This window comes from Caenorhabditis briggsae, assembly GCF_000004555.2.
Source record: "Caenorhabditis briggsae complete genome, chrV, whole genome shotgun sequence".
Lineage (NCBI taxonomy): Eukaryota > Metazoa > Nematoda > Chromadorea > Rhabditida > Rhabditidae > Caenorhabditis > Caenorhabditis briggsae.
The window spans coordinates 9,951,465-9,969,775 of NC_013488.2; the positions used below are offsets into that span (position 1 = coordinate 9,951,465).

General features: G+C 36.8%; 7 protein-coding genes across 7 annotated transcripts; 2 read left to right on the plus strand and 5 right to left on the minus strand.

Moving 5' to 3' along the window:
* Window positions 1–115: 115 nt before the first annotated feature.
* CBG23099 lies at window positions 116–855 on the plus strand (the record flags this gene model as incomplete). The annotated part of the gene is made up of 3 exons (XM_002636392.1): window positions 116–227; window positions 271–434; window positions 481–855. 3 exons carry the CDS (start codon window positions 116–118, stop codon window positions 853–855), a joined length of 651 nt encoding a protein of 216 aa, XP_002636438.1.
* A 3,386-nt stretch (window positions 856–4,241) lies between these two features.
* On the plus strand, window positions 4,242–4,945 carry CBG23098 (the record flags this gene model as incomplete). Its single annotated transcript, XM_002636391.1, has 3 exons — window positions 4,242–4,332; window positions 4,381–4,550; window positions 4,595–4,945. 3 exons carry the CDS (start codon window positions 4,242–4,244, stop codon window positions 4,943–4,945), a joined length of 612 nt encoding a protein of 203 aa, XP_002636437.1.
* A 1,192-nt stretch (window positions 4,946–6,137) lies between these two features.
* Cbr-srh-75 lies at window positions 6,138–7,009 on the minus strand (the record flags this gene model as incomplete). The annotated part of the gene is made up of 3 exons (XM_002636390.2): window positions 6,138–6,238; window positions 6,330–6,771; window positions 6,821–7,009. 3 exons carry the CDS (start codon window positions 7,007–7,009, stop codon window positions 6,138–6,140), a joined length of 732 nt encoding a protein of 243 aa, XP_002636436.2.
* Window positions 7,010–8,948: 1,939 nt separating this feature from the next.
* On the minus strand, window positions 8,949–9,345 carry CBG23096 (the record flags this gene model as incomplete). Its single annotated transcript, XM_002636389.1, has 2 exons — window positions 8,949–9,076; window positions 9,171–9,345. The coding sequence occupies 2 exons, from the start codon at window positions 9,343–9,345 to the stop codon at window positions 8,949–8,951; spliced, it is 303 nt and encodes a 100-aa protein (XP_002636435.1).
* A 720-nt stretch (window positions 9,346–10,065) lies between these two features.
* CBG23095 lies at window positions 10,066–10,464 on the minus strand (the record flags this gene model as incomplete). The annotated part of the gene is made up of 2 exons (XM_002636388.1): window positions 10,066–10,193; window positions 10,272–10,464. The coding sequence occupies 2 exons, from the start codon at window positions 10,462–10,464 to the stop codon at window positions 10,066–10,068; spliced, it is 321 nt and encodes a 106-aa protein (XP_002636434.1).
* A 2,276-nt stretch (window positions 10,465–12,740) lies between these two features.
* Window positions 12,741–13,652, minus strand: CBG23094 (the record flags this gene model as incomplete). Its single annotated transcript, XM_002636387.1, has 4 exons — window positions 12,741–12,886; window positions 13,215–13,345; window positions 13,394–13,461; window positions 13,602–13,652. The coding sequence occupies 4 exons, from the start codon at window positions 13,650–13,652 to the stop codon at window positions 12,741–12,743; spliced, it is 396 nt and encodes a 131-aa protein (XP_002636433.1).
* Window positions 13,653–15,925: 2,273 nt separating this feature from the next.
* CBG23093 lies at window positions 15,926–16,294 on the minus strand (the record flags this gene model as incomplete). Its single annotated transcript, XM_002636386.1, has 3 exons — window positions 15,926–16,013; window positions 16,097–16,159; window positions 16,212–16,294. The coding sequence occupies 3 exons, from the start codon at window positions 16,292–16,294 to the stop codon at window positions 15,926–15,928; spliced, it is 234 nt and encodes a 77-aa protein (XP_002636432.1).
* Between the last annotated feature and the right edge of the window lie 2,017 nt (window positions 16,295–18,311).

Below are 18,311 nucleotides of genomic sequence, written 5' to 3' on the forward strand. Positions count from 1 at the left end.
GCTATCTCTCTTATTTCTATCCTATTTGTCTTCTCCACCTAACCCATCGATCGTATTTTTATCTTCAACTTCCTTGTTACGCACCGTCATTTTGATTTGATTCACTTTCCAAAAAATGTCAGTCCGTGACAAATACAGATCAACTTTCAATGAACTACAACGAGCTGAAAGTATTCCTGAAAGGATTTCGGTATTTCGAAAGGCTTGGGCATGGATGATCGAAGCTTGTGAGTAAAGAGTTTCTCAGACCAAAATGACAGAAAGTTTCAGCTCAAAATGCGGTGACGCATTATGGATTCATAGTGATCTCTTTGTACATCATCGGACTCTCTTTATGGAGTTTGGATACATGTAATGAAATTCCACTTCTTTTGCTAATGGTTGGAATGGGACTCTTTGTATGCTCATTGTATCAGCCATTCTATTCATATGGAGTAAGTCAATCCAGGTCAATCCAGGGATCAAAATAGCGAGTTTCAGAAAAAGAAAGCTGCGGAAGATCGTCAAGAAAGAATTGATAATCATCTCGAACCTCTTCATGATGGGGACATTGGAACAGAAGAAGTTAATAAATTCATTCCTTGTCGTATGAACCGAGTTTGCAACTATGCTTTCACTTTTGTAAGCGGAGTTGCTCCATTCTTCACATATTTCACGTTCTCCCATTTTTCATCTCGCGAGGAATGCTATACTATCACTTATTGGACTGCGTTTGTCCTTGTTTTCATTTATTCCTGCTATGTGATCGTTATATTAAGTGCTTGTTGCTTATGTTGTTTTTATTTCACTATTCCTGAATTGATGCGAAAATCTCACAACAACAGAGAACGAGATGTTGAAACAGGAAATTCCTAATTATTTTGTGCAAATAAATTTACTTCTCTATTAATTTCACACGGTGTTTTTTTCCGGGACGTTGTCTAAATGCGCTCAAATACGATGACCGTGATTCTAAAGTAACGTCAAAAAACCGTGATTTCATTCTTGCTGCGGTTTTTTTTTCTGTTTCCGACTTGCGATATGAACTGAAGATATGGTGTTCTCAGCTGTCTCTCTTGTTTCCATCCTATTCGAACCTCTTCATGATGGGGGCATTGGAACAGAAGAAGTTAATAAATTCATTCCTTTTCGTATGAACCGAGTATGCAACTATGCCTCCACTTTTGTAAGCGGAATTTCTGCAGTCTTGACATATCACACATTTTCCAAGTTTTCATCTTGCGATGAATGCTATTCTATCACTTATTGGACAGCGTTTGTTTTTGCTTTCATTTATTCTTGCTTTATAATCCTTTTAATATTGGCTTCTTGTTTTGCTCTTTGTTTATATTGCTCATTTTATTATAATTTCACGATTCCTGAATTGATGCAAAGATTTCGAAACAACAGAGAACAAGATGTTGAAATAAGAAATGATTAATTATTTAGTGCAAATAAAGATTTCCCTATTATAGAGGAGTACATTCATCACAATCTCAAAAGTTTGATATTCTATAAAAACTTCGATGTTCTAATCCAACAAAGCAACTCGCGCGACGCCCTAAACTTCTGGTTGGAGGTTGGTCAGATTCCGGATAAGACAATTTTTAAACCCAACCAAACTCCGATAAACTTATGACTAGGGCCCGACCAAGTAGTACTTCAACTTTCAGCTTCCGACCAAATCTGACCATGGCCATCTAGACAGCCGTTCTTGTGCAAGTTCCGACCCGAACCTGACAAATATCCGTCCGAAAACAGGAACTGACGTCTGTAACAGCGATTTAAAATTAATTCGATACCAGGACTTTCAGACTACTTGCATCCGTCTTTAAAATCAAAGATCGCTTCTGGTGTTTTGAATTATCTTCGTATCATTATTGATGATCTTTGGGTTGGGAGAACACTAAAAACTTTTCCCCAGCTGGACCAACAGATTCGGAAAGTTTATTTAATTAATATTAGGTTGGTGCATAAGTTTCTTCCGATTTTGAAGGCTAAACTTTGAAAATTGATAACTGTTTAGTGGGACGGTTTTTCTCGAAGGATTTTTTTTGTTGGGTAGAGTATCTCATGACCTTGTTATATACACTTTGCCTCATTCCTACTTCTTGTCGTTCGCGAGCACGGCGCTGGCTTTTGTCCCTCACTGTCTACAATTTTTTTGTCCCTCACTGTCTACAACGAAAAATGTAAGTTGGAGGTAAGGGAAAGGAGAAGATCGTTAATAAATATGATGAAGAGTAGGGGACCGGCTACAGTGCCTTGGGGAACCCCAGAGGGGATAGGGTGAGAAATAGGTTCAATGAAATGGTTAATTTTGACAGAAAAGAAGCGGTTAGTGAGGAAGTCTTGGAACCAGGAGATGAAGAGGGGTTGAACACCAAAATTTGCCAATTTGGCTAAGAGGAGGGCATGAGATACTTGATCGAAAGCCTTGCAAAAATCAAAATATACAACGTCTAGGGTTTTGTGACGGGCCAGAATCATCTTATAACTGGAAATAGAGTGTATTAGGGCGTTTGTACAGGAACGGTATGCTAAGAAGCCATTTTAATAGGGGCTGAATTTGTGGGCGAGGTCAGATTTAATTCTATTACAAATGATGCGCTCGAAAATTCGAGCAAAAGGGTCAGTTTGAAGCCAAAGATTTAGAATTGAAAGACGAAAATGGGCCCGAAAGTTGGACTTGAACCTATTGAAGAATACTTCTGAAACCAATCCGTTTCAAACCACTTGTGAAATGTCAAAGACATTGTCCGTTAGTCAACTAAGTATTGTAAACGGATTGAGGTCTCTTTGCAGTGTAAAAAATTTGGTCGCTTCGTACCAAATTTTTTGATGGACTACGGTATGGCTTGGAATAGACTTGAGCTTGTTTCTTCTATCATTTCTTCGCAAGTTCAGTTGGGTGAATGATCTAATTACCGTAGATAATAAGTGGGAAAGTTACTCTATCAATGTGCGGAAGGGTCGGTTGATTGACAAAGAAGAGCTAGCTCTGGACGTTCCGAAACCAAAATTTCCAGTGAAAGTGGGTATGCTATGTGTCGGATGGTCTGTCAAAGGAATGAAGACTGGGATATTTTAGATTAATGTACCAATATAATAGCCGCAATATATAGTTTATAATTAGAGAAATTGATTCTGGCAGTCGCATTGAAACAAGGAGAAAAGGCGAAAGGTGTTCCCAACAGGACACTATGAAACCACACGTTATTTGAGCGATCAACCAAAAATTCATGTCGTTCGGCTAAACTATTCTTTTGCACCCCTCGTATTTTCCAAACCTCGCTATTTCGGATGATGGGTCGTTTGGGGCTTTTAGACCTCATCTTGATAAAAAAGACTTCAAGTGAAAAGATGACGCCAGAAAGGAGTTAACCTACCTTTTCAATCGCAGCCCTCGTCGTTCTGGGCCGATGGGGTCAAGAAATTACCGAAGCGTTGCCAGACAACTATTGATACTTATGGACAATACTGTCATTAATCTAGCTAACTCCGCTTTGAGAAAAATTTGATCAAAAACTTTCCCAAAATCGTAAGAAACTTATGCACCAACCTAATATCTTGAGATCACTGTGGACATTTCACTAGTAAATTTCTCAGAATTGATAGATCTCATGTTGAAGCAAATACAACTGCTTCTTTAAAAATGCCCTGAAGATTTTGGTCGTTGACCGTGTGTTAACGACAAGTTCTCATGGGAATAAAATAGAGATTCATTCCAATTCATATAGGCCTAGTGAACTACACGAACGTTCTGTTTCGTGATATTTCTTGTCATTATCAGAACTACAACAATCGGAACTAGACTCTATACTAACCACAAGGCTGATTTCTTGATTTGATTATGACGTGATGAAGAAGACCTTGTGACTTGGTATAACATCCATTTTGTTCCAAATCAATGCAGATCACCCGATACCATCATCAACAGATAGAGTGATCTTGAATCTGCTAAAAAAATTCTCTATGATTTATTATTTGTGTCTTGTTCTTCTCTCTTCATTTCAAGTCAACAATCACTGCAAGTATCCCTACCATAACCACTGGTCCCCCGTCATTCTCTGATCTTCCTCCTCTTCCACCGCCCACTTTTTTCTTTCCCTTTTTTTGATTTCCTCATTAGATGGGCAGCGTCGACCGTTTCTCACGTTCTTCTCCTTCCTATCCGTTCTGGTCTTTTCAGTTTCTTTTTTAAATTTGTGTCGACTACTGCGTGTGTGGTTTGATTTCAAATCAGGTGACTTACAGAAATAATGCCAATACGAGATGTCCAAAATGAATACGATGCAGCAGTTCGAAAAGTTCAAAGGACCGATAAGCTACCCCCAAAACTTCTTTTTGTCTGTAAGTAGCAGTGTCAGAGAGGATTCAAGACAGTCGCATCTTTTTCAGTGAGAGCCGTTTCATCATGCTTCGGATTCTGCATGTCAATATTCCTGATCACGATTGGATGGATTAATAGACGTAATTGCGAAGAAGACAAACACATTCCATATTGGCTCATTGTTACCGGAGTCGTCATTTTCATTAGTGCTCTAAACTTCCCATTCTACTTGATTGGAGTAAGTCTAAAATCCTTCTATTCCGAAATAAGCTGGACTTTCAGTGGCGTCGCGCTCGTCAAACTCTGGCACCAGAGAAACCCACAGAGACAGACATCAAGAATGCGACACCATTCAAAATGCACAGAATCAGTAGATTTACATTCTGTTGTCTTTGTATGTGTATCCCAATCGGAATCCTTTGGACATTCCAAATTTACCACGACCATGATAATTGTGATAGTCTAACCTATTGGACTGCATTCAGTGTAAGCATCCTCTATCTTTGCTGGATGTGTCTGATGGTTTCCGTTTGTCTTCTCGGATGCTGCATGGTCGGAGTTTCTCGTGCTGCTAAACAAGTGACGGCTGTCAAACAGAAGAAACAACAACGGACCACCGTACAAACTGCATAGTTTCATTGTCTCACTCATATTCCTCATTCTTGCCTCCTTCTTCAAATTTTTGTTTCTTTAGTCGACCAAAATTATGATTTGAGACGATGTTTGACCTCGGAAAAATGTTCAATGTAAACATGTACATGGATAACAGGTTCTTTTTTGTTTTTTAATCATTTGTAATTGATAATACCCCCATCTAATGACAATTTGACTGAAAATCATTATTTTTCTAGTCCTATACATATTGATCCATCCAATAGAAAATGTATTAAACTTTGATTTCTGTTGGAATAAAATTATCAAGTGTACTTTTAGATTATACACCAATCTCAAAATCCGTATTTCGAAAAGTGGAAAATTGAGTACAAACCAACAGGAAATTTTTCAATCTACGAAATTCCAAGATTTACAAAACTTGGTCGCTTTCGTCACTCACCAATTACCGTAAAACCTCTAATAGAACGACACCCGGATCGTCCACTTTGAGCCTATATATCTCACTTCTTTTGAAAGATATCAAAAAGTGGTTAACTAGTAAAATGTTTATCAGGATATCAGCAACATTTTACTAGTTTGCCACTTTTTGATATCTTTCACAGAAAATGAGATATATAGGCTCAAAGTGGACGATCCGGGTGTCGTTCTATTAGAGGTTTTACGGTAACATTTTGCCACTTAACCTCGAGAATTTTCTAGTTTACGGACGACGTTGTCTGTATTCATTGAATGAAGACAGTTTTGGAAAAATTAGTTTTTCTAGGAGATTAGTTTTCTACTTAAATGAATGCACTCTGTGGTCAAAAAATAAAATTACGAGAGTGGTGGAAAGGTCTTTCTAGACTTTCGGGATACATTAAGGGATGAATAAAAATTCGATACAGTTGGATGGCCGGGCCGGCCTGCTTTTTTCAAAATCTTCAGTTCAGTCCGGCCCGGCCCGAAGATTTTTTTGGAATTTCCACTTTTTAAATGTGTCCAAACTTTTACTATAGAAAAAAAAACATATTCCGGGCAATCAGCCACCAATCGTGATTTTTTAAAAAGAATCAGCTGGAAAATAATTTTAGTTTGTTTTAAATAGTTTTTTTATCATTATGTATCTTTGGAATTTTGATTGTATTATTATTCCTTTTAAATAGGACACAAATGTACAACAAATGTACAAAGAACGCATTTATTTGAAAAAAAAAAACACGAATATACAACCTTAACCAAGATGCAAAACAGGCAATACTCGATTCGAAAGCCTTCTCATCGTTGCTCGAACATCTTTCGTTACATATGATGCACCCGTAGACGCGTGTTTCTCTGAATACACAACAGTTATTTTAGAGCTCAATATTATCCTCTTCTGAAAGCACAGATTAGCACCTAACTAAGAAATCGAACTGAAACTCACCAGTACTTCTGTCGAACGTCACAATTTTAATCATGAATTTTCGGTAAGGATGATGTACCAAGACTATCGTAATCGTTGAAGCGAATCCATGGAACGATAAAAATATCACACAGGAATTGTTGACTACCTGAATGTAGAACTCAAAATAAATTGATGAGATTGCAGTGGCTACTGGAATAACCAGAAATATCAGAGGAATAATAGCTTGAGCGATTGTTCCTAAAAAGAATGACCGTTGATACTTCCTTGTTTTTGAGGAAATCATGACTGCTGTCGAAATATACAGATAGTATAAGCAACATGTTGAGAAGAAAGCAACTTGAAAAACAATGAAAGCTACTAATGAGCCGGTGGTCATCCAAAGATAATTATACCAAAACTTTTCTGTTGCCCAAATGAATACTTCAGTGTAGAAAAACTCTTCCGTCGGGCATGGTATCGTCTGAAATTAGAAAAAAATAGTTCCAGATTATTTTACTTGGATCCTTCACATTTAACAAAATCAGTTTAGCTGACTCTTGATCTGGAACATTTATGAATGGCGGAATCAAATACCCAACAACCAGAGAACAATTTAACAAGTAATATAAAAATCTTGATCTCTTTCTTGTTATTCTGAACCTGTTACTTGGTATACAACTGCTTCGATTCTCGAATAATGCGACAAGGGAAATTCCCATAACTGAAATTTGATTTATTATTCAATTTTTTTGATTGATTGAATTGGCTAACACATGCAGGAAACTATCCCGATAAAAACTTGAGATGACGTGGGAATTCCAAGTTCTCGAAACAAGCCAACTGGAAATCCAGATATTGTTGGGAAGAAAAAATAAGGAGTTATGAGGGAGCAAACGAGTATATCACAGTAACAACACCTTCAATGTAAATGTTAGAAACTTCTCCGAGAAGTTTTGAACTAACCAGCAATGAGCGTTCAAAAGCACCCATTTCACAGAATCCATTGTTCGCGGGGTTTTCTTGACAATACAGTAAGTTGTGAATGTATAAACTGGCAAGAAAATGACTAACAAGGAATGGGAGAATAAGGATAAGCCTTGCCAAGAAGCCAGAAAACTTTCTTCATGCGAACATGTCAGTTTCCACTCATTAAGATAATAGCTTGTAATTGTGGTCATAGCCTCAGTTGCATTTTATCCTAAAAAGTATACCTTTGGAAAAGTCGAATGAGATTTAGATTCATGAAAAACGAACAGGTGATAAAGGAAAAAAGAGAGTGTTTGATCGATAAACTTTTGAAAGAATCGGTTTGAGAAAACTGAAAATGCAATCATAGTCTTTTGCTTTAATCAGACTCAGGAGCAGGTGTGTTGTGTGTCTTCGGCTTGAGGTTATACCAAAGTACTGGTTATATAGTGTTCTTGGACACATTGAAGACTGGTTTGTTCCGAAATGTTCAAAAGAGTTCAAATAGTTGTGACAAACAATATTTTCCAGTTGAGCACATTTGGTTATTTTCATAACTTTTCCGCCTACTCAGTTTTTCAGTCACAGAGTTTTTGGATCAGTTAGTAACTCTACTACGTGTATTCTGTTGACATTTTTGAAGATGAAATAATGAGAAGCATGGCTGCGGATGGTATCAGAATATTTAGGAAGCAGGATGTTTCTCAAGCATTAAAGTTTCATTGGTCACGGAGGGCCTGCGATATGAAGAAATATGTAAAAGTGGAACAAGAAACTGCCTCGTTCAAAAGTATTCCTACTAGTTTTTAAAATAGAAATCGAGTTAGTGATAAAAATCAGATGAAAAGTAATGGGGAGTTGAATTTATCGAGAACTTGGCTTATTACTCTGCTATAATTTCAATGCGCGTTACAAGCGAAAATTCAAGGATGGAGGCGGAGCTTCGGTCCGATAGCGAAATCCTTAAAGTAGCATATGTTTTTCCGAAATTATTGTCTGATTTTTGTTTGTTTTGTTTGTTTGTTTTGTTTGTTTTTTTGTTTGTTTTTTGTTTGTTTTTTTGTTTGTTTTTTTTGTTTGTTTTTTTTTCATTTTGTTTGTTTTTTGATTATTTTCATCGACTGAACTTTTCTCACAAGAGTGAGACTATTCGCAAAAGCATAGAACAAACGGAAATAACTGACACATCGAACGAAATATGCCAGAAAACAATTACGAAAACTACATGCTCCTAATAGTATTTCGCTACCGTATCAGAGCTTTGCTCACACCCGATTTTTTTGAAACAGAAATCAGACGACCAGTAATATTTTTCAGATTTTCCCGAAAAAACTTGAGCTCAATTGACTGAATGACTTTATTAGAGGAAACAAAAATTATGAAACTAGCCTAATGTGTAAATCTTATTTGTTAACTTTTCTATTTTTACTGAAATTCGATCAAACTAATCAATTGATTACATTTCAAGATTATCCATTTCCGCGACAAATGTGATTTCTGAAAATTCGGAATTCTACATTACTGTAATCGTGATTTATTTATTCAAAAGTTAAAAATAGTACATTCGAAAATTGCCCTCACGAGGCTGTATTTTATTCATCTTATTCATCTCGAAGTGTTTGAAACATTTGATTAGGTTTTTACATAGTTATGAATTTCAATACATTCCAGGCTGAAGTTATGATCCTTCGATTACGGTAGGTACTTGCAAGCAGCGAAAAGTCCAAAGATGACGAGAGCAATAATAATCACATATCCGATGAATTGTCGAGAATCCTGTCGAATCGAATTGTCCGGTCGGGCTGCTGGCCAAACAAATACTGAATTTAGTTTGTTTTGAAATGACGTTTTGAACTTTATAGATTAACATGCAAAGCATATTTTTGCAGCTGAAAGACTTTGCAAACCGTTTACCTGATTCAGATGGCAAGTTTCTCACTTGAGCACGTGGAAGAGCTCCACAGTGCTCGCAGACCGTCATCTTTCTAATCGACTCTTGACGGAATCTTTGATTCTGTTTCTTGACTTGAGAGTTTCCTGGATCCATGTATGGAGGAGGCATCACGATTGCAGTTGAACTTTCAGACATGTTTATTTTTCTATAATGAATTCAGAATTAAAAACGTAATATACTAATTGTAAGACGGAGCAGCTGAAAATGTTATTATGAAGAAAGTGCGGGAGAACAGTGTGTACTGATAATTGATAAGAAAGAGCCAAAGATTGGGGAGGAGTTTGTTTGTAGATGGTAAGTGAGATACTATCTGTAATTGAAACGCTTTTCCCTTATGACTTGCTCCTCTTGGTCAGCTTCAAGATGATAAATACGAATCTACTGTCGGAGAGAATGTTTACATGATAATTTGAAGAGTCTGAAAGTCAAGGTTTCTTTACATTTCGCATGTACTGAAAGATGGAAAGTTGTGGTAGCAATATACCGTAAACAGTGGTAGATGGCCACCCTATAATTGAACGTTGATGGCCTTCTAATAGAGTAATTACGATAGGCTTCAAGTTTCTCTTCTTGGTTTAAGTCCACATGCATAAACATGATGGTTGTTGCTCAAGATGAAAACCAGACTAACAAGATCTAGTCTCGTCCAATTTCGATAATATATTTTTAAAATTTAAATTGAAATCATAAAATGCCTTTATTAACCATCAGTCTTGTTTTGTAATTTTGAAAAGCAGAAGTTTGTGTGGGAAGGGAAGCTTACACCTTAAATGGAATAAATTATGTACGGTGTTTGGACATTAAAAGTGAACAATGCGTTGAGAAAATTTCAGGATAATAGAAGAATTGCACGATTTAAGGTAAATACTTGCAAGCAGCGAAGAGTAAGAAGATGACGATTGCGATGACGATGACGTATCCGATGAATTGGCGAGAGTCCTGATGGATGTGGTTGATTGGACGGACCGCTGGCCAGACGAGCACTGGAAAAAATAAATTGCGCTGATCTTCCATATTAAATGATTAGATTCTATCTAGAGCTGAAGACCTCAAAATCTCACCTTGCTCATGTGGCATATTGGCAGCTTGTGCTTGTGGTGGAGCACCGCAATGTTCGCATGGCTTCATGTGTGAAACCGATTCCTTTCTAATTCTTGACATCTTCTTCTTTGCCTGAGCATTGGCTGGATCCATGTATGGTGGTGGAGTAACGATTGGGACATTCTCGATGTCAACTGCGTGATGTTCTGGCATGGTTGGTTAGCTGAAAATATAAACAAATTAACCGCTACATCCAAACCCCTAACTCATGTAATACCGAGTTCAGAAATCAAGAAAACTGATAAGAAACGGTTAATATTGTTTATGCATTTTGGTTCTCATAATTAAGAAAAAACATAACAAATGATAAAGAACGAGAATTAAGATAAGTATACCAGAACCAGAGAAATATGTCTACAGCCTCATGAGGACCGATTTTTTGTTTCGGTTCGCCGCATGACCACTGCGCATGGAAAATGCGAAGCGACACGTAGAGAAACAACTGGGAGAAAGTAACCTAACCTGTCAACAAGATTCTATAGATTTCAAGGGACAAACACATACACACAGTGTCTCTTTCTCTCTCGGTCTTTTTTGAAAACTGTTATTTGGAAGAGAGTGAGTAGAATAGAAGGACACCAAAAAGTTGGAGTGATGATGAGAGAGGGGTAGACGGAATTGAGACTTTGCTTCCAAACGAAAACAACAATCAAAGTTGAGAGAAATTCTAGGAAGACAACAAAGAAGAGATTCAAAGGTAGGGGATAGAACACAGGCAAAATCAGTACTGAATGGGGTACCGTAGAACCTATAATAGAAGGGAACTGAACAATGTCCGGTTTGAGCCCAATTATCTCAATTCCTATGCAAGATATTAAAAGTGTGTCAACTGACAAACCATTAATGTTATTATGATTTTTAAAATTTATCAGTTGACAACTTTTATATATCTTTGGCAGGTACCGAGAAAAATTGGCTAAAAGTTTAAATTTAGAGCGCCGTTCTATTACAGGTTTTACGATAATTAAACTTTTTCGATTCACTGGATATGGGGATGCATATTCAGACAAACCGGGTCAAATTAGAAGATGAAATCAGTCACGACCTCAATTGTCTCGCAAATGAATCGAGGAAAAAGTTTAGAAATTGGTTTACGCCGCAATAATAATTTCTCAATAATTTGGGTAGAAAGTTTGGGTATGAGCTCATTTTTAAGAAACACTGAAAAAATATGAGCTCATTTTTAAGAAAATTTAAGATTCGTATTTTGCACGCCCACTGATTCATTTAGAACTAACATTATCAGACGAAATTAATTAATTCTAACCTATACTAACAATAAGAAACACAAAAAAAATCAAAAGTCAAATGGCATCCACTCAATGAAACCTCTTTCTCTCATCACAGTGAGCACCATGAAAGTGATAGATCAACGGACAGCTGACCTGGAAATGAGCTGGAGCCACAAACAATTGGCTCTGAACACAATTTATGAGTTTGTTACCTTGAAACGAATAGGAAGATGAGGTTTTCAAAGATGTATCGAAGAAAGATCTTCTAGATGACGTTTTAAGGTCAAAAGGCTGAAGAAGTAAAAATGAGGAGAAATGGAAAAGATAGCTGCTGGAGGACCGTAAGAAAATTGAAAAAGAACTAAAACCGGTTCAAAACAATCCTCTTGTTTTTCTACCCTCTTTCCTTCTTTTCAAAATAGAACTTTGATTTGGGTACATTTGAACTTTCAGTCAGTGAGTACCTCTGAACCTAAATTATTTAGAATGGAAAGTGAAAATGATCGGTTGAAAATTGACCGGTCGTCTTTTGATATCAAGGTGAACACTCGAAAACCATTGAATGTTTGGGTGTTGCTTTGAAAGGAAACGAACAATTTGTATGCTTCTTAGAAATAGTTTTCTAGAACAACCAAGCTTTTTCTGGGAAGTGGTATAACTACATCTTGAGCAGACTTCCACTTCTCACAGGCTAAATCAATAATCGAAAGTGACAACATTAGATGCGGTTCTCAAATAGAAAACAATAATTTGATAGATTGAGGTTCATAGACACTGTCCGGGACACGACACAATTCTGCATGTGATCCGTCGTGCGTCTTCTGACCAATTTCTACGCCTCTATGATCTGCGCCTCTTCAGATCACACACTATTTCCACATCTGTTGTTTTTGCAAAATGAAAATAGAGGACAGCAAAAAAGAGATTGAATCTTGTGATGAAAGTGGTAAACACCTCCAAATGTGCACTATCCATATATTTATTTACTTTTTACTTCTACCTGAAATCGAGACGACTGAAAATGAAGGGGCTAGTAGGTCACATGCTTTGTCGGCTTGTTTTGATTTATTTGAGATTCTGGTGTTAGATGGGTTATTTTCGCTTTTTTTCGAGAGTCAAAGAAGTGAGACACATTTAATGAAACAAATATGATAAGATTGATTGAAAAGAAACAAATAAATACATACACAATCAAAATTACATGTGTTTGTGTAAGAATTGGCGGAGGGGACGATTCCTATGGAACTTCAATTTTGGAACTGTCATCGGTGGACTACAAGTAGGAGGCAGATTGAATGGACAAGCTTCGATTGGCGACGCTCCGAGGTAGATTCGAGTTTCTTCTGGAATGATACATTTAAATGTGAATGCTCTAAATAAAGCCCACCCTATATGTGAACTTTGAGCTCAATTATCTCAGCACTTTCAAAAGATATCAAAAAGTTGTCAATTGATAAAATGTTTTTTTGTAAAATTATCAATACTTTATCAATTGAAAAATTATTGATATCTTTCACAGGAATCGAGAAAATTGAGCTCAAAATTGACGTTAGGGTGAATTTCTATTGGAGGTGATACGGTATCCTAAACTTTTTCCATAACTTGAGGTTTCAGCTCTGCTTGATATTTTTCTATATTTAGAAGTTTCTAGAACTACAAAAAAACACTAACCAAATTCTGTCGTGGATCCTGTCTCTTTCAAACTTTCAAGATGTTTTTTTAGCTTCTCGTTGAATTTTCTCTCCTTCGTAACTTCAACATGGATGAATATGGCTACTGTGGCAATCATTGAAATCACTATTCTGCAGAATGAAAGCTTCAGATAACTTCTAAAAGTTAAAATGACTCACAATAAAATTATGATATAAGTGAAGTCGATGCAACAGCCTTCGATGCAACAGAACTTTCCGACTCCGCACTGAAAATAAATAAAAAACTTTCCGAATTTCATTTAGCACAGGGACATTCTGAATTTGGAATTATTTCCTTGACCAATAAAGATTCACATGAATGCGTTAGTCTTCTTCAAACTATCCCCCGATTAAAAAAAAAACTCACATCATCTACAACGAATTTCCCCGTACTGCAATTCGCCGACAGATAAGACATTGCAGCAGCCAAAAAAGTGTGTTGAAAATGTATAAAAGGCAGATGAAGAAGTCGAAGATTATCACATACAAAATGTCTCTTTTGCTTTTAGACGACGGCAGAATTTTCGGTTGCGTGTGGAGGAACATGTTGAAGAGAACTGATAGAGAGAGAAAGAATATCGGATTAGATGCGTCGTTTTGCATTTTTGATGTGAGAGGGAGGATGAGAAGCTAGAGAGCAGAAATGAGAATATGTTGATATGCGTTTTTCAAAGATGGGTCCTTTCGAAATAAAAGTTTATGAATGTTTTCAATTTGTGAGATAGATAATGGTTAGAAGAAGGGAAGTTTATATGCATCAAAGAGAGTCTGCATGTTTCAAGTTTTTGGGGACAGGTTCCTAACATACTACTAACTTGTTAGAGTATTGCAACCAGATACAAACATCAGAAAAGTCTCGAAGATGCTAAAGAATTCATCATAAGTTGAGGGTTCTGAAAAAAATTTTTGACATGAGTCAATGAAAGAAGCTTTAATATTAAATCCAAGGGAAATGATGGTGTTCCCCAAATAGTTGAGTAGGATATAAACTACTTCTGCGAATTTTGAGTTGTATTGGGAGGATTTCGAATACATATTAGTTCTTTATTTGAATCAACAAGCTTCAAAAACAGTTGCTGCTGAAAATGATGTGATAGGTACATCCACTAGTAGAAAAAACATTATTAGAATATTTAGTTTTCGTTTTATCCACCAAAAACAAGCACGAGAAAGGCTTCAGTGTTATTGGCCAAAATATTTTGTATAAACATTCTCTCATTGCCAGCAGAGCGTGATGCAGGAGTAACATTCTTCGTACTTGAAAAACGGTCCATAGGAATTGACAAGCCATAAAGCTACCGACGCGACCCGGTCCTGCCTGTTTTGACCTGTTTCGTATATAACTTTTGTTTAATAACAAGATAACATTTTAAAAATAATATCATTTTGTAGCACTCGTCGAGTTTTATCATATCTATTATAATTTAGTTGGTCAGAACGTATTGATCCTACAAGAAACTATAACAGAGCCAGCAAGTTCTTGTTCTGAGCTTGTTCCCAATTCTGGTATTCTTGTACATTCAATCTGATGAATAACTACAAGAGCTAACATACTCAGAAAATAAACATAAAAAAGAAAAACAGCAAAAATTAAAACGGTTCTAACCAGCTCGAGAATTGGCGAACTTTCAGAATGAAAATGAAATTTTTAGTTTCGTAATGGTACTGTAATTAGCTTTACGATTTCCGTTCTTACACTTTTTAAAATTTAAGTTCAACTTGGATCCTCTTTCAGTACATCGGTCCTTGGTCCATGTTCTCCTACACGTGCTATGAAACTTCTCAATGATTCACATTCTAATATCTTCCTGTAACGGAAACTATTTTCTTCCGGTGAATGTTTTCTTTCCCTCGGGTTGTCTCTCTTCTTACTGAGTAGCCACCTTGAATTCCACAGAATATTCAAACCACGTGACGAAGTTTCTGGAACACCTACGTCTTCTCAGTGTGTTAGAAATTCATAAAACTCATCAGGATGCCAACAAAAATAGGTAAACTTCCGGAAATATTCAATGAATTCAAACTCGCGTTAGGATCTGGCAATATTTTCTTACTCAGAAGAACATTCCTCGTGGAATATCTTCATCCGGTTTTCGTTTGTTTCCAATTAAATCAGAATAAGAAATTCTAGGTAACCTGATAGTTATTCACATGCTCCGAACCGTTTTTTTTTTCAACAATCAATGTTTGCAAAAATCTCACGTACGTTGGCTGAAGTCATGGAATTCAACGCAAAGATCTTGGTAGAAACCCTTGTTCATTCGGGTTTTCACTTTACTTTGTGATTCATTCAGACGTCGTTAATACGCGATTCAAAATACAATGAATCCCTTCTAAATCATGAGTCAGATAGAAATGGGTTAAAGTACAAACTCTCGATCAGACACCAACCCTCTGATTATACCCTCTTTTCGATCAGAATACAAAATTGCTTTTTTATTTTCAACAAACAGCTTTATTCAGCCAATAAGAAACAGATAGAAAAAGAAAAAGATGATGAAGATCATACATTTTTGTCCACGAAGGAAAGCGAGATCAGATCTTCCCCTCTTAAAAGATCAGATCATTAGATTTAATTGATTTCAGTTCAAAGCCTCGGAGAATAATTGTTTAAATAAATTAAAGAAGTTGGTTAATCATCAGCCAGTGTCTTATTGTTCAGTGAGGATATATGGGGGCTCTTTTTAACGATTACAACATTTGAGGATATGTCGAGCCAGCAGAACGGCGTTGCATGGGTCTTCCGAAGTACTCCGATAGGTAATGGAGGTACGCGTCACTGAAAGGATATTCAAATTAAAAACTTTTTTATTTTAAAATGTTTTTGTTGGTTCTAAGTCAAGAATTCTAAAAAAAACTCACTCTCCCTGCGAGCCAGCGGCTCCCTTTCCCGGTTCGTGGAAGCGCGACATCTGCATTCGGTCTCTGAAAATAGAAAAATATGAAAATGCAATATATTTTTCCACAAATAGCTTACTCCAACTCCATGCGACTGTATGTGTGACAAACTACGAACAGAACACAGAACAGAAGAAGAGCACGACAGACGGCAGCGGACATCCTGCAAAAAATATTGAGTTGGAAATTAAATTGTAGTCAAGGGACAAATCAAACGGCTTTGGAACTGGATGAAAATGAGCAGGGAATGAAAGAAGAAGAAGATGTGGGAGGAGAAAGCGGGCAAGAAAATGGGTGGAGCTTCTTTCAGGCATTGTGAGAGAGCCGAAGACCGGAGAGCAGAAACAAGAGGAGAAAGTGCTCACTAAATTGGAAGAGCTCTACAGTCGTCTAAAAAGAAAATTCTCAGAAATGAGCAATAATTATATGTGTACACTTCAAAGGTTGTGCAACTTGCAAACCTTATGACGGTGTGCGTAAGAAATCAAACATTTCAATGATGTCAGTAGACTGAATGACATGTAAACTAGTGAATACAACCTTTTTCAGTTAAAAATGCTGTCTGAAATGCTTAAATGAGTGGGTTTTTGCACAACATGTTATGATGGATTCGTGGTTTGGAGCCTAATTGTTTGTGACAGTTTCAATAAAAGTGACGTTGTTCGGAAAGTGAATAAAATCATACACAATTTGTCATACAAAAATGACTCACATGCGAACGGACCCGTTACGGACTCTCCGCGTTCGCGCGCGGTTGAAATAGGAATCGCGATCTCAAATTGAATTCAGATTCGCGTACGGATCCGTTTGTTCATCATTCGCGGTCGGATCGGATACGGAGTTCGCGAACGGACAGAATACGGAGAAACCCGCAATAATGTGATGTGTTTTGCTGGAAACGGTTCGCGTACGGTCCGCATACGATTCCTATTTCAACCGCGCGCGAACGCGGAGAGTCCGTAACGGGTCCGTTCGCAGTTTACCTGTGAGAACAATATGGGAACTTCTATAAGAATCTCTAGATCCATGCTAAAGTTCTCTTAATAGGTTCAAAATCTCGGTAACCATATTGATCAAATAATATTTTTCGTATAGCAAACTCCGCCAACCACTTTCCTAATGATAGGTTTGCTGTACGAAAACTAGAAACCACGGAAACTTTTCAAAATTCTGATAATTCCTATCGAAATCCCAAACAAAGTTGGTACAGAATTTCCAAGTTACAATGGTGTCATTTGTTTATTTAATCTTATTCTTCTCCCGTTTTTTTCCTTCCAGAAAACTTTTTTCAGAATACCTAACGAGCATTAGCCTTATTATATGACAACTTGCAATCAGAATCTGTAAACCCCAGTTTATTTGCTTGAAGCAAAAATAGATGTGAAGAATGAAGAATTTCGAATGAGACGGATCGTGTCTTTCAGTTTTTATAACCAACCAACCTAATTGGATGTGCAAAAGGTCCACAAAAAGAAATAAAGACGAAGAAGAAGAATAAGGAGAAGACGAAATGGGATCATCTCTCAAAGTGGGTGCAGAATTGGCTTTTTCATGCTACTACGATTGTCTTCGTTCTTCTTTTTTTGGAGGAAAAATGAGATTGAGTGCTTAGGAACGGGGGACAAAGGAGATAGAAGAATTGAACGATTCGGATAGAATGTTGAATTGGGGAGCATTTTGTAAAAAGAAAATTGGACAGGTCTACTGAAGATCTCTAATTTTGACTCCAGACTTCCTTGTCATATATTTTTTGAAATTTTTATTATCTATTTTTCAGTTTCCTAGGAAAATTGAATTTTTAGACGATAGGTTGTGTATGAATGGAACCTTGATAATGAAATGAATTTGAGAAGGTCTATGAAAATTCTGATGTTCGATTCCTAGGAATTCAAGCGAACGACGAAAATAGTCGTACTACTTGTCAATTGGGTTTTGTCATATTTTCTTTTAGAATTAATAATTCGTATCAACTAAACATGATATGATAGAACCGACGAGTGCTACAAAATGATACTGTTTAGAAAACCCTATCTTGTCTATGGACAAAGTTACAGACGAATAGGGTTGAAAAAACAGGCATGGACTCAGCCCAGCCCTGATTAGCCACTTAATGGCTTATAACTTTGTTCATAGATCAGATATAGTTTTTCAAATAATGCTATTTTGTAGTACTCGTCTA